General features: G+C 37.4%; 1 protein-coding gene across 1 annotated transcript in view; it reads left to right on the forward strand.

The window, feature by feature from the left end:
* The window catches only part of LOC148778308 (histone deacetylase 9-like), a 189,405-nt gene that overhangs the window by 44,070 nt on the left and 129,422 nt on the right, over positions 1 to 15,913 (forward strand). Inside the window, exon 4 of the mRNA XM_088833608.1 lies at positions 3,223 to 3,341. Coding sequence (XP_088689734.1) covers positions 3,223 to 3,341 — 119 coding nt within the window. The remainder of the gene's footprint in view (positions 1 to 3,222; positions 3,342 to 15,913) is intronic.

Consider the following 15,913-nt stretch of genomic DNA (forward strand, 5'->3'; position numbering starts at 1 on the left):
TAACATGCCCATCTCTTTCTGAGCATTTTATTTATTTTTCTGTCACCCGATGTTCCAGAAATATCTATATTTTCCCTGCTATAGTCCTGCAATCAGCCACTTCTCCAAGGATTCCTGAACCTTTTTTTTGAAGACTGATGCTAACTGTACTCTTTGCCACTGCACTGTCATTGCTTTTAGGAAATACATAATAACCCATGTATACACACTATCTAAAGATTTTTCTGTATCTATCTACCTGATTTATATTTAGTTCATTTGTATATTTTTATAATTTTCTTTCAGTGGAATATTGGGATAAGATGAGGGACTAACACATATGCATTGTTCCCTGTCTTTTACCAGAAAACCCAGTTATTCAGATAAAATTTTAAATGAATGCTTTTGAATATTTAAGATTTACTTAAGAAAATGTGCTTAAAAGAGATCTGTGGTGCCTTAGTTTCATCAGTTTAAAAGAGAACTGAGCATGAAAGAGTTTAATATTAATAATAGGAAAATAAGATTCAGTTCAAAATTTAGCACATCTTTAAGCCAAATAGTATTTACAACATAGTAGGCACTCAGTCGGAGAAGGCAATGGCAAGCCACTCCAGTACTCTTGCCTAGAAAATCCCATGGATGGAGGAGCCTGGTAGGCTGCAGTCGGTGGGGTCGCTAAGGGTCGGACACGACTGAGCGACTTCACTTTCACTTTTCGCTTTCACACATTGGAGAAGGAAATGGCAACCCACTCCAGTGTTCTTGCCTGGAGAATCCCAGGGACGGGGAGCCTGGAGGGCTTCTGTCTATGGGGTCACACAGAGTCGGACACGACTGAAGTGACTTAGCAGCAGCAGCAGCAGCAGCAGGCACTCAGTAAGCATGGTGTCATATAACTCTTATAATCATGCATCACTAACTTATTCAACAAACAACTGCCACTCGAACACAACTCTAAACATATATATTTTAAAATGGAAGGTGTTTAAAGTGATGTTGTTGTTCAGTCGCTCAGTTGTGTCTGGCTCTTTGCAACCCATGGACTGTAGCATGCCAGGGTTCCCTGTCCTTCACGTCTCCCTGTTTGCACAAACTCACGTCCATTAAGTTAATGAGGCCACCCAGCCATCTCATCCTCTGTTGTCCCCTTCTCCTCCTACCTTCAATCTTTCCCAGCATTAGGGTCTTTTCTAATGAGTCGGCTCTTTGCTTCAGATGGTCAAAAGTATTGAAGCTTCAGCATCAGTCCTTCCAATGAATATTCAGGATTGATTTCCTTTAAGATGGACTGGCTTGATCTCCTTGCTCTCCAAGGGACTCTCAAGAGTCTTCTCCAGCACCACAGTTTGAAAGCACCAAGACTACAAGAGATCAAACCAGTCAATTGGAAAGGAAATCAGTCCTGAATGTTCATTGGAAGGACCGATGCTGAAGCTGAAACTCCAATACTTTGGCCACCTGATGCAAAGAACTCTCTCATTGGAAAAGAGCCTGATGCTGGGAAAGACTGAAGGTGGGAGGATAAGGGGACAACAGAGGATGAGATGGTTGGATGGCATCACCAGTGTGATGGACATGAGTTAGAGTAGGCTCCAGGAGTTTGGTGATGGACAGGGAGGCCTGGCGTGCTACATTCCATGAGTAGGTCACAACTGAGCAACTGAACTGAACTGAGAATTTGTTATCTAAGGTGGTACATAGGATTAATTAAACTGAATAGATGGAGTACCTTGAGAAAACACTCTTGATTCTTTGAGACAGTTTATTGCAACATCTAATATTCCAACATCATATATCACATTGTTATTTCATGCCTATGAAAAGTAGTTAATTCCTAAAATGTGACACTTTTATGAAGATTATTAGTATTATTAAGAAGGAAAAGAACTGAATATCTCTCCTAATAATGTAGCTATATTAGAGATTCTTAATTTTATTAAATAATAAAATAATAAACTTGTGCATGATAAACAAAGTTAGATATTCACTTAATTCCACTGATGGGCAGTTCAGATATGAGGCTTTCCAAATGTCAGCAAGATTACTGTGGAAGTACTTGTACATTTATGATATTGAAGACTTGAACTTTTATACTTTTATGACAATTGTAGAATTATGAAAGACATTTAATTCCTTTTTATCTCTATGTAGGTATGTTTCAAATAAGTATTTTTTTAATTTTATAACTTGAACAACTTCTTGTCTACATGCAAAAAGATTTAAGTATAAAACTAATATGTAGTTATTGTAAAAAAAAAAAAAAGGTCTGAGAATTTGCACATTTAAAAATGATGAAAAGAACATAATTGTGTCACTATTCAAGGAGAGCTATTTTAATATTTGGTTTAGTTATTTCTTCCAAACATACAAAAGAGAACTTACTGCTTTTGAAAATCTGTATAGGGTGAACTAGTCCCATTTCGTTTCATTAAATATTCTTTGAAAATTTGGATTTAAATGATGGCACAGTCGTTGTGAAGCCTGCATTAAAGACCTATTGGGTTTTATAAAGCCCAGTAGCATCCACTAGTCACTGGCTCTCAAACCCAGCTCTGAGGAGGAAGTGGTGAGGGAGGCTGGGAAGGTGGGGAGGTGAGTGCTCCAGTGTCCAAGTGAGGCCAGCAGGGGTGGCAGTCGGGGATGAGGCAGCCGCATTCCTTGTGTCTCTGACCTTGGACAGGCTTAACATTATAGTCTGGATCCTATTAAAGGAATTTTGTGTTTTTCCTTTGCGAGAGTCACCCCCTACCACGACAAATATTTAAAAATGTTTCTTAAAAAAGTTGGAAAAGCAACTTTTTCCCCAAAGAAATTTATAGTTCAAATTTACACCAAGTTCTTACTAACTGGAGCAAGCCAGGTTTTCACTAAGCTTTGCCTTTCCTCTGTAAAACATTAGTCACTCCCTTGGAAGAAGCAGTTTTTTTATAGGCAGTGGGATAAAACAGCCACAGATGTTCATGTAATATGATGGGCTTTAGAATGTACCTGCAAGCATTTTTTTTTTTTAATTCGGAGAAAAAGATGAAAGAAAAAAGACTGAATTGGGACGCTAAAACAACAGTGATTGATTCAGTATTAAGGAAATGATAAGTTTTTGATCTACTCAAATAGTGTTTTCTTTTCCCCTTTTCTTTATTCTTGGTAAGTTCTTGAGATTGTGCCAAATCATTTTCACTGCACAATTTTTGAAGGTATTTGCCATTCCAATGTGTAACCGGTTGCCTTTTTACTGTGCAGAACTATAGTGAAGCCTGTGGCCACAGAGTTTGATCCAGACATGGTCCTGGTTTCTGCTGGATTTGACGCATTAGAAGGCCACGCCCCTCCTCTGGGAGGGTACAAAGTGACAGCAAAATGTAAGTAATATGCAGGATTTTTTTTTTAACATGTGACAAGTAAACTTAGGTGAGACATTCAAATGATTTTAGATAGTGTTTACTGCTCTGTCAGATTCATCCCTCTGTAGAAATTGGCCTTTAAGAAAACAGTTAAATCATTCCCTTTGGTGGACTTGAAGGGACATTTCAAAACCTTTAGTTTTTCAGGAATCATTTTTTGCTATTTAAAGGCAGAAGTGATAGGGTTTCAGTTTAAAATACGTTAAATGACTTGAGAGGTCTAGAAAAGATACTGGGCTTTTGCAAGTAGATTGGAAATCTCTGTGTTTATTTCATTGCACTTTGGGTAGAAATAGCTATTTCCCAGTGTTTCCTCTTCTAGGTTTGAATACAAAAGTGAGGCTCTGTTCTAGCCTATGGGTAGCACTCAGGGTCTCTACTGCTCTTCTCTTATATTGCAAAGGTTAACTTTTTGGATGTGTCCCCTGGCAACTAGACACCACATGAACAAATGAATTTTGTGTCATATTGCATTTGAATAACATGACCTGGTGGAATCTGGCTAGAAAGTCTTTTAGAAGGATTTCTGTACTTTCCAAGTATGAAAACAGGGCATATGTATAGTCCACACATGCAAATATATGCTGGCACTATGTTTAAAAAAAAAAGATGAAGCAATAATGTAAAATAAGTAAAATTACACCAAGAATAGTACCCACTATTGTGTATTTTATGGGAGTTGAAAAGTGAGAGAGATGAGTTTGGAACAAACGTGTTTTATTAATTTGAAAAGAACCAAAGAACCCATATTATGCCAGCCTTTGTTTTAAGTTGGCGTCTCATGTGATGGAGTTTTCTGCACTCTAATTCTTCCAGTAACTTTGTTAGGTAGTAGCTATTTTTAGCATGTTATTTACTCAGTGTTCTTGGTGCTTTGTTGTCTATTGAAAATATATTAGAAGAGGCAACTCTGCAAACACAAACGAAGCAAAATTCACAATTGTGGTTAACACTGAATAAGGGAGGTGTTTGTTCACATCAGATATCTTTTTCTTTGTGAAGTTCCACTCACAGGGAGGTCTTTTCACTGCAGATAAACCTCATTTGGGTCAAGACTGGTGAATAGTTTAGTCTAAATAAAGGGGGAAAATGCTTGTACCCTAGATTGAGATAAACCCAAACAATAGAAAACATGTGGAGCAAAGACAATAATCTAGAAAAGGTATCCTTTGCCATTAAATCCAAGAGTCTCCCTCAGAACCAGGAATGTCTGTCTGTTCTTGGGTCTTTCTCCCTGCCAACAGGAAAAGTTGTAACAAGTTGGAACTAGCTGGAAGGAACTCATCTTTTTGTTTGCTTGTTTGTTTATTCTTTTTTTGCCAGGTCAGATTCACACTCAGATCTCCTGTCATCTTGGCAGCCCCTGCCTCTTGTTGGCTTTAGTGCGGTGCACAAGGACGTTCATTATACAGTATTTCTTTGTCACTTGGGGGGAAGCTCTTCGTTGTTTTCTGTCCCAGAAGTTGATCTGTAATTTCTCCAGTCCCTTCACTCCCACCCCTCCTTATCTATTTTTTCTCTTCTTTATTTTTATTCAACAGATCATTACTTCATTACTAGGTGACCTGTTTCCTAAGAAATACAGACAGGCACTAATTTTAAATGTTTTATTGATTTGGTTTTTCTCCCTTTGTTTCTTGATGAGTCTGGCTAGTGGTTTGTCAATTTTATTTACCTTCTCAAAGAACCAGCTTTTGGCTTTGTTGATTTTTGCTATGGTCTCTTTTGTTTCTTTTGCATTTACCTCTGCCCTAATTTTTAAGATTTCTTTCCTTCTACTAACCCTGGGGTTCTTCATTTCTTCCTTTTCTAGTTTCTTTAGATGTAGAGTTAGGTTATTTAGTTGACTTTTTTCTTGTTTCTTGAGGTGTGCCTGTATTGCTATGAACCTTCCCCTTAGCACTGCTTTTACAGGGTCCCAGAGGTTTGGGGTTGTTGTGTTTTCATTTTCATTCATTTCTATGCGTATTTTTATTTCTCTTTTGACTTCTTCTATGATTTGTTCGTTATTCAGCAGCGTGTTGTTCAGCCTCCATATGTTGGCATTTTTAATAGTTTTTCTCCCATAATTGAGATCTAATCTTACTGCATTGTGGTCAGAAAAGATGCTTGGAATGATTTCAATTTTTTTGAATTTACCAAGGCTAGATTTATGGCCCAGGCTGTGATCTATCCTGGAAAGGTTCCGTGTGTACTTGATGCACTTGAGAAAAATGTGAAATTCATTGTTTTGGGGTGAAATATCCTATAGATATCTATTAGGTCTAACTGGTCTATTGTATCATTTAAAGTTTGTGTTTCCTTGTTAATTTCCTGTTTAGTTGATCTATCCATAGGTGTGAGTGGGGTATTAAAATCTCCCACTATTATTGTGTTGTTGTTAGTTTCCCCTTTCATATTTGTTAGTAATTGTCTAACATATTGTGGTGCTCCTATGTTATGTTGGGTGCATAAATATTTATAAGTGTTATATCTTCTTCTTGGATTGATCCTTTGATCATTATGTAGTTTCCTTCTTTGTCTCTTTTCACAGACTTTGTTTTAAAGTCTATTTTATCTGATATGAGTATTGCTACTCCTGCTTTTTTTTGGTCTCTATTTGCATGGATTATCTTTTTCCAGCTCTTCACTTTCAGTCTGTATGTGTCCCTCGTTTTGAGGTGGGTCTCTTATAGACAACATATATGGGGGTCTTGTTTTTGTATCCATTCAGCCAGCCTTTGTCTTTTGGTTGGGGCATTCAACCCATTTACGTTTAAGGTAATTATTGATAAGTATGATCCCATTGCCATTTTCTTTATTGCTTTGGGTTCGAGTTTATACACCCTTTCTGTGTTTCCTGTCTAGAGAAGATCCTTTAGCATTTGTTGGAGACCTGGTTTGGTGATGCTGAATTCTCTCAGCTTTTGCTTGTCTGTAAAGCTTTTGATTTCTCCTTCATATTTGAATGAGATCCTTGCTGCGTACAGTAATCTGGGCTGTAGCTTATTTTCTTTCATCACTTTAAGTATGTCTTGCCATTCCCTCCTGACCTGAAGAGTTTCTGTTGAAAGATCAGCTATTATCCTTATGGGAATCCCCTTGTGTGTTATTTGCTGCTTTTCCCTTGCTGCTTTTAATATTTGTTCTTTGGAATCAACCTGCCGGACTTCAGGCTCTACTACAAAGCCACAGTCATCAAGACAGTATGGTAGTGGCATAAAGACAGAAATATAGATCAATGGAACAAAATAGAAAGCCCAGAGATAAATCCATGCACCTATGGACACCTTATCTTTGACAAAGGAGGCAAGAATATAAAATGGAGAAAAGACAGTCTCTTTAACAAGTGGTGCTGGGAAAACTGGTCAACCACTTGTAAAAGAATGAAACTAGAACACTCCCTAACACCATACACAAAAATAAACTCAAAATGGATTAAAGATCTAAATGTAAGACCAGGAACTATAAAACTCCTAGAGGAGAATGTAGGCAAAACACTCTCTGACATAAATCACAGCAGGATCCTCCATGACCCACCTCCCAGCATATTGGAAATAAAAGCAAAATTAAGCAAATAGGACCTAATTAAAATTAAAAGCTTCTGCACAGCAAAGGAAACTATAAGCAAGGTGAAAAGACAGCCTTCAGAATGTGAGAAAATAATACCAAATGAAACAACAGACAAAGAATTAATCTCCAAAATATACAAGCAGTTCCTACAGCTCAATTCCAGAAAAATAAATGACCCAATCAAAAAATGGGCCAAAGAACTAAACAGACATTTCTCCAAAGAAGACATAAAGATGGCTAACAAACACATGAAAAAATGCTCAACATCCCTCATAATCAGAGAAATGCAAATTAAAACCACAATGAGATACCATTTCACACCAGTCAGAATGGCTGCTATCCAAAAGTCTACATGCAATAAATGTTGGAGAGGGTGTGGAGAGAAGGGAACCCTCTTACACTGTTGGTGGGAATGCAAACTAGTACAGCCACTTTGGAGAACAGTGTGGAGATTCCTCAAAAAACTGGAAATAGAACTGCCATATGATCCAGCAATCGCACTCCTGGGCATACACACCGAGGAAACCAGAATTGAAAGAGACACATGTACTCCAATGTTCATCGCATCACTGTTTATAATAGCCAGGACATGGAAGCAACGTAGATGTCCATCTGCAGACGAATGGATAAGAAAGCTTTGGTACATATACACATGGAGTATTACTCAGCCATTAAAAAGAATGCATTTGAATCAGTTCTAATGAGGTCGATGAAACTAGAGCCTATTATACATAGTGAAGTAAGCCAGAAAGAAAAACACCAATACAGTATACTAATGCATATATATGGAATTTAGAAAGATGGTAATGATAACCCTGTATACGAGACAGCAAAAGAGACACAGATGTATAGAACAGTCTTTGGGACTCTGTGGGAGAGGGTGAGGGTGGGATGGTTTTGGAGAATGGCGTTGAAACATGTATGTTATCATATGTGAAATGAATCGCCAGTGCAGGGTCAATGCATGATACAGGATGCTCGGTGCTGGTGTGCGGGGATGACCCAGTGGGAGGATAAGGAGAGGAGGGAAGTGGGAGGGGGGTTCAGAAAGGGGAACTCATATACACCCGGGGCGGATTCATGTCAATGTATGGCAAAACCAACCAATATAAAATTGTAAAATAATTAGCCTCCAATAAAAATAATCAGATCAGATCAGATCAGTCGCTCAGTCGTGTCCGACTCTCCACGACCCCATGAATCACAGCATTCACAGCAGCATTACTTACAACTTCCAAGATATGGAAGCTACCTAAATGTCCTAAATGTCTATCAACAGATGAATGAATAGAGTAGATGTGATATGTATACTTATATATGTATATATACATACATACACACACAGTGGGAAACTAGTCAGCCATAAGAGAGAATGGAATTTTTCCATTTGCAGCAACATGAATGGACTTGGACAGTATTATGATAACTGAAATAAGTCAGAAAAAGACAGGTACTTTATGATATCATGTATATGTGGAATCTAAAATATACAACAAACATGAATATAAAATAAAGAAGCAGATACAGATAAAGAGAACAAATTAGTGGCTTACAGTGGGGAGGGGAGTGAGGGACAGTAACGGTGGGGAATGGGAGTTATAAACTGTTGGTTGTAAGGCAAGCTCAAGGATGGACTGTACAACATGGGGAACAGAGCCAAAATTTTGCAATTCTTGTAAAGGGAAAGAAAACTTTAAAAGGCTCTATAAGCATTTTAAAAAACAAAATATAAAATTACCCAGCTGAAAAATAAATAAAATAAAACATTTTGAATTGAAAATAAAATAAAAACATGAAGTGTTACCTATGAAAATAAACTTATATAATACTATAAACATTTGATCCAATAGAATACCTCAGGTGTGAAACTAGAAAGCTTATATTCTCTACTGCTTATTTTATTACGTGTCCTAACTGGTGGAATGCAACTTCTATGCAATTGAGTTATCTGAAAAGAATTGTTTTTCTAACAATTCTTAATATTATTACATAAAAATGTTTGTCTTACCCTTTTTAATGTATTATCATGTAGCAACTGTTTATACTTTAGATAAAAATTATGTACTTGAACTGTTTGAAATGACTTCTTGGGACTTCCCTGGTGGTCCAGTGGTTAAAACTCCACACTTCCAGGTTTAATTTCTCCTTGGGGAACTAAGATCCCACATGCCTCTTGGTAGAGCCAAAAAAAAAGATCTTATTTCATTCTTTTTCTAGAAATAAATAAATAAATGTTTTAATAATTGACCTTTTGTTGAGTATTCACAGTTTAACAAGGAAAAGATACACAGTGAGGGAAGGAAATCTCAGAACCCAAACAGGCTATCTAGAACAGCTTACATATTTCGTAGATGAGAAAACAAACTTATTTTACCATCTGAAATAATTGGGGTTAAAACCCAAGTACTTACCCTGAATTTGTAGTTAGATGAAATTATATAAGCTTTTCCTGGACATTGTTAAAAAAGAAAAATGTTTCATAAAATGCATAGAGAATAGAGAACTTGGGTGCACATTACAGAGGACGTTTTATCAGCGACTGACAATGACAGTCCCATGCTACCTAAATGAAAAATAGCAGAACATCATAAGCAACTGTCTGTATAGATCAGCTCATGCAGGCCTGAGTTTGCCAGCTATGTTTTCTAGAGAAGCTGCCATACTGACTGGGTACAGGTTAGAATTACTGGGCCACTGTATAAATGCTTTCTTAACCTGCTTTCTTACCGGTAGTGAAATTCTGTTTAATTCTTTGCGTATATAAACAGCATCTCATCCTCTGCCGAACTCTTCTATTGCCTTCAGTCTTTTCCAGCATCAGGGTCTAGGATAAGGTGATTAGATAGCATCACTGAATCAATGGACATGAGTTTGAGCAAACTCTGGGAGATAGTGAAGGATAAGGAAGCCTGGCATGCTGCAGTCATGGGGTCACAAAGAGTCAGACACGACTGAGCGACTTCACTTTCACTTTTCACTCTCATGCATTGGAGAAGGAAATGGCAACCCACTCCAGTGTTCTTGCCTCGAGAATCCCAGGGACGGGGGAGCCTGGTAGTCTGCAGTCCACGGGGTCGCACAGAGTCGGACACGACTGAAGCGACTTAGCAGCAGCAGCAGCAGATTTAAGCATTAGTTTGGAAGTGGAGGTGGATGAATGGGTGATGGGCATGTTTCTGTCTCAGAGGATATTGTTTCTTAAATTTGAGTCTGCAAGCCTCCCAGGAATCCAGGGATAGAATTCATGGTGCTCATGAACTTGGATGGAAAGAATATTACATGATTTTTAGTAATCCTGCCCCTTATTATCAATGGCTATATAAATTTAGGAATGTATTTTCTCCCACTGTAAATGGAAGCACAAACCATAGCTATATCATTAAAGTGGGTACCCTTGTCACCAACAGAAACGATAGCTATTTTCACTTCACTTTACTGTTGTGTAGATCTGTCTAATGATCCGTTACTCTCATCATTATGGAAGACATGATACGAAAGTAGATGTATTGTACCATTGCTATCCTCCGTATTTTGGTAGGTCTTTCTATAGTACCTTATTTTGTCATCTGTGTACTTACTGTGTACATTTTAAAACATTCTGAGAAGGGGTTAATAGGATTCACTTCAAATACACTTTCCTCCTCTCTCTCTGAAGCAAAGAGAATAGTTTGTCTCTTTCTATTTGCTGATTTGCTCCTCACATCATACCTGACATAATTATTTTGTTATATATTACTGAACTTTGAAGCAAACAGTAAAAAAATGAATGGTCAGTTTTTCCCAACATTTCTTATCTGTAAAACAAACCTCAGCTGTGTCTTGCAGTGCAAGCTAATCTTCATGTCTTATAACTGGAAGTCACACCAACACTGTGGACAATTAATAAACTTCACATCAAGTATTCATGCATTGCTGTGTCATCATTTTACAATAAACTAGTGTAATCTGAGAAATCAGAAATTTTGGTTAAAATCATGCAATCATTGTTTTTTTTATTTAGAGTGATTTAAAAGATGAATAATACAGAGAAGTATATAACAAACTTTATTACTTCCACTGTTTAGAATTGGCAGCAACTAAGTATTTTTATTATATTTGCTCCAAGTCTTTTGTTTATAAAAGAAATAAAAATTGCAGATGAGTGCAGATTCCCCTTTAATCATTGAGTCACTGTCTCTAAGACTTGTTCCCATTCCCTTCTTAACCACTGTCCTAATTTGTGTACTTCCTAGTATATACACACACTGTACAGTGTTACTTTAGTGAGTATGGTTTTTAATGTACCGTATATAGCAAAAGGTAAGTATTAACGTATTCTGTATGTATAGTTTAAGGACATAGCTTTCTTCCACTTATAATAGCTTTGTTTTGAGTCATGTTCATGAATATTCATATATCCTTTTAATTTTTCCATACTGGGCCATTGTGGACATATCCCTTGGTGTCCATTCTCTATCCTATCAGTAGACCTTTTTGTTGTTTTCAGGTCTTCACTGTTGTGAACAGTGTTGAAGTGAACATCTTTTCACAGGTCTTCTGCTGCCTAGATGCCCTCTTACCAGACGTTTTTAGTTATTGTACACTCCTGTCTCTTTTTCATTATGACGCACTTAAAAACATGGAGCTGAAGATGGAAAGGATGCCTTCTACTTTCCATGACTGTTCCTCAAACCGCAGTCCACATTCTGGTTTCTCAGACAAACACATTCACCCACACAACTCACCTTTCGTCTTCTCTGTGCTGTTTTATTTTCTGTATATACACACCATTAAAGGATATTGTTTGGTACTAAAATTCGTCAAGTATAAACCAAACTGTAAGGAAGAAAGGGCTAGAAACCATGTGACAGATAAAACAATATTATTTTAAGGTGTTTTCAAAGCAGTACTTTGGGAATTAAATTTATATCAAGAAGATGATTTTTCTCCTCAAACTCCCATCTCACTAGCTATGCTGTGAGTGAGTGTGGAGGGCACCATGCCTCTGAGGCTGAAAGCATAGGCTGGTCATCCAGTAGACAAGTCATAATTCTGGACTGGGTCATTAGAAAGACCACAGGAATGTCATTTCAACTTCTTGAAGATTGTTTCCTTAACTGGAAAGGAAACATTAATTTCAGCCTGGCAGTGTTGTTGTTATTGATGATAGAATAATGTATCTTCTGGAAATCATTGAGTGTTTACTCTGTGATAGGCACTGTTCTCAATAATTCCCTGCATTTTCTCTTTTCATTTTTATGATTAAGTGAGATAATATATATGAAGCACTTTTTTGTGCCCTGAAATCACTGAAGAGGATTTAACAGCCATGTAAACTTCCAAATTAAAAAAAAAAAAAAGTGACAGAAAAATTAAGTGACTTGTTCAAAGTCATGGAGCTGAGAAGTAACAAAACCACAGCTTGATCTCATGTATTTTAACTTCCAATTCAGCATATTTTCCACTTGGCTCAATGGGTTATTTAAAATATCCCAGATAAATAAGTAGAGTTTTTAATTAGTGTAGAACCTTATTCTGAATTGTGAAAATACTGAAAAAATAAAAGAAACTTCACTCAGCAAAACATTTCTTATTTAAATAAAATTGTCCAAGTCAAAAAAGTAAGCAGAGGTCTTCTAACATTGAGAGCTTACCGTTTTGCAGACCATGTGTACTATTTTTTCAGGGAACTTTCCATGTAAGAACTAGTCAGGAACTTATTTTTGTCTTCAGCTCAGAATTTCTGCATACCAGTATGTCTCTTTGTTGTGTTCTTAAGCAAGTACATTGCCCCCTGCAAAGACAGAGGGAAGCAAATTTACAGAACATTTATATTCAGAAATGTCTTCTGCAACAGAGCTTCTTTATATGTATCTAACAATTAGCATAAAGAAGCAACATCACTAATTAAGAAGGGGAAATGTCAGCATTAAAAAATTACAGAACTTAGATTTGGGAATGATTTCATTTCTAAATGACAAGCAAAAGATTTTTCAGTGAAGGCTCCATGTTTTACTGCTTCCTTGCCTTCATTTTCTCACTCAATTGCCTGTTTCCTTACACCGCATGACAACTCAGATACCAAATTGTAGAAGAATATTTTCCATCTGCAGTGCTTAGTTACTGATGTCATGAAACAATCCTTAGGCTAGGATGACTACTGCTTAACTTTGAAGAACAAAATTACTATAACTGTACCGTAACTGGGGCCAGATCAATCTTGCCTTTGAAAATAAAACACATACATCCTGAAGACAGATGTCAGCTGCAACTGTACAATAAAATGCATACTATATTTCATTGATACCTTTTCATACTTTAACATATCTCAATTGGAAGGCCTCTTACAATTGTTGGCATTTCATTGTTGGGTTGGCAGTGGTTTTTTTCTAATTTAATAGTGGTTATAAAAACATAGTCATAATTATTTGATGTAATTGATGACATTATAGATTAAATGAAATACTAATATATAGAGTTTTACTTTTTGAGATATTGTTTTAAAAATCTCAGCCAAAGGCCACATTAACATTATAGCTTAGATTTCCATTTTGTATTTCCTTTACAAATTTCCAATGATAGGATAGAACCTTGGGAAAGTAAAAAATAAAATAATACTATAAAACAAACAACCAAATGAATCATCAAGGAGAAATTTTAGGCAGTGAATTTTCTTCATGTGTTTACTTTTAATTCAAACAAAAAATTACACTTCCTTGGGCAGAAGTCAATACGACTGTAGACTCCCATCCTTTCTTGTAATGATCACTCTAAGTAAAATTGGTTTCCGCCTCATTTTACAAATCAAATCAATGCAAAGAAGAGTCAGGTATTCAAACAATTTATTAAGTAATGTCACAGTTCAGAGCCCAGTAGTATAAGTGGATATCAGCTATATGACTGATAATCATCCACTAGAATATGTGAGACTGATGAAATCATCAAGACAGTTATGGGGCATGAATGTGTACTTTCCTCCTGCAAGAAGTTCTGCTCACACCACTCTCATGGGCTGGAGAATCATTACCATCAAATACCATGGGTTATGAACTAGCAGGCACCAGCATACCTGGGGAACTTATGTGTGCTTGGCCCCACTCCTAGAATTTCGGATTCATTAGCTCTGGTGTAGGGCCTACAGTTTTCATTTCCTAGAGGGTCTGACGGTGTTGATACTCCTGGTCTCTAGGGATCAAACTTGAGAGCCATCGGCTAGTTATTATCTGGGTCATGAAGATCTTTTTTGTATAGTTCTTCTGTGTATTCTTGCCAACTCTTCTTAATATCTTCTGCTTCTTTTAGGTCCATACCGTTTCTGTCCTTTATCGTGCCCATCTTTGCATGAAATGTTCCCTTTGTATCTCTAATTTCCTTGAAGAGATCTCTAGTCTTTCCCATTCTGTTGTTTTCCTCTATTTCTTTGCATTGATCACTGAGGAAGGCTTTCTTATCTCTCCTTGCTATTCTTTGGAACTCTGCATTCAAATAGGTATATCTTTCCTTGTCTCCTTTGCTTTTCACTTCTCTTTTTTCACAGCTATTAGTAAGGCCTCCTCAGATAGCCATTTTTCTTTTTTTGCATTTCTTTCCATGGGGATGATCTTGATCCCTGTCCCATGTACAATGTCACGAACCTCTGTCCATAGTTCATCAGGCACTCTATCAGATCTAGCCCCTTAAATCTATTTGCCACTTGCACTATATAATCATAAGGGATTTGATTTAGGTCATACCTGAATGATCTAGTGGTTTTCCCTCCTACTGCTGCTGCTAAGTCACTTCAGTCATGTCCAACTCTGTGTGACCCCATAGACAGCAGCCCACCAGGCTCCCCCATCCCTGGGATTCTCCAGGCAAGAATACTGGAGGGGGTCGCCATTTCCTTCCCCAAGGAATGCATGCATGCTAAGTCACTTCAGTCGTGTCCGACTCTGTGCGACCCTATGGACAGCAGCCCACCAGGCTCCTCTGTCCACAGGATTCTCAAGGCAAGAATACTAGAGTGGGTTGCCATTTCCTTCTCCATTGATTTTCCCTACTTTCTTCAATTTAAGTCTGAGTTTGGCAATAAGAAGTTCATGATCTGAGCCATAGTCAGTTCCCAGTCATGTTTTTGCTAACTGTATAGAGCTTCTCCATCTTTGGCTGCAAAGAATATAATCAGTCTGATTTCAGTGTTGACCATCTGGTGATGTTCATGTGTAGAGTCTTCTCTTGTGTTGTTAAAAGAGGGTGTTTGCTATGACCAGTGCGTTCTCTTGGCAAAACTCTATTAGCCTTTGCCCTGCTTCATTCCATACTCCAAGGCCAAATTTGCCTGTTACTCCAGGTGTTTCTTGACTTCCTACTTCTGCATTCCAGTCTCCTATAATGAAAAGGATGTCTTTTTTGGGTTTTAGTTCTAAAAGGTCTTGGAGGTCTTCATAGAACCATTCAACTTCAGCTTCTTCAGCATTACTGGTTGGGACATAGGCTTGGATTACCATGATATTGAATGATTTGCCTTGGAAATGAAAATTGATCATTCTGTTGTTTTTGAGATTGCATCCAAGTACTGCATTTCAGACTCTTTTGTTAACCATTATGGCTACTCCAAAAGATTTTCACGACCCAGATAATCACGATGGTGTGATCACTCACCTATAGCCAGACATCCTGGAATGTGAAGTCAAGGGGGACTTAGGAAGCATCATTACAAACAAAGCTAGTGGAGGTGATGGAATTCCAGTTGAACTATTTTAAATCCTGAAAGATGATGCTGTGAAAATGCTGCACTAAATATGCCAGCAAATTTAGAAAACTCAGCAGTGGCCACAGGACTGGTAAAGGTCAGTTTTCATTCCAATCCCAAAGAAAGGCAATGCCAAAGAATGCTCAAACTACTGCACAATTGCACTCATCTCACATGCTAGTAAATTCATGCTCAAAATTCTACAAGCCAGGCTTCAGCAATACGTGAACCGTGAAGTTCCAGATGTTCGAGCTGGTTTTAGAAAAGG

The sequence above is a fragment of the Moschus berezovskii genome, chromosome 3 (genome assembly GCF_049115385.1).
Source record: "Moschus berezovskii isolate FMDL1 chromosome 3, NW_MosBer_1.0, whole genome shotgun sequence".
NCBI lineage: Eukaryota > Metazoa > Chordata > Mammalia > Artiodactyla > Moschidae > Moschus > Moschus berezovskii.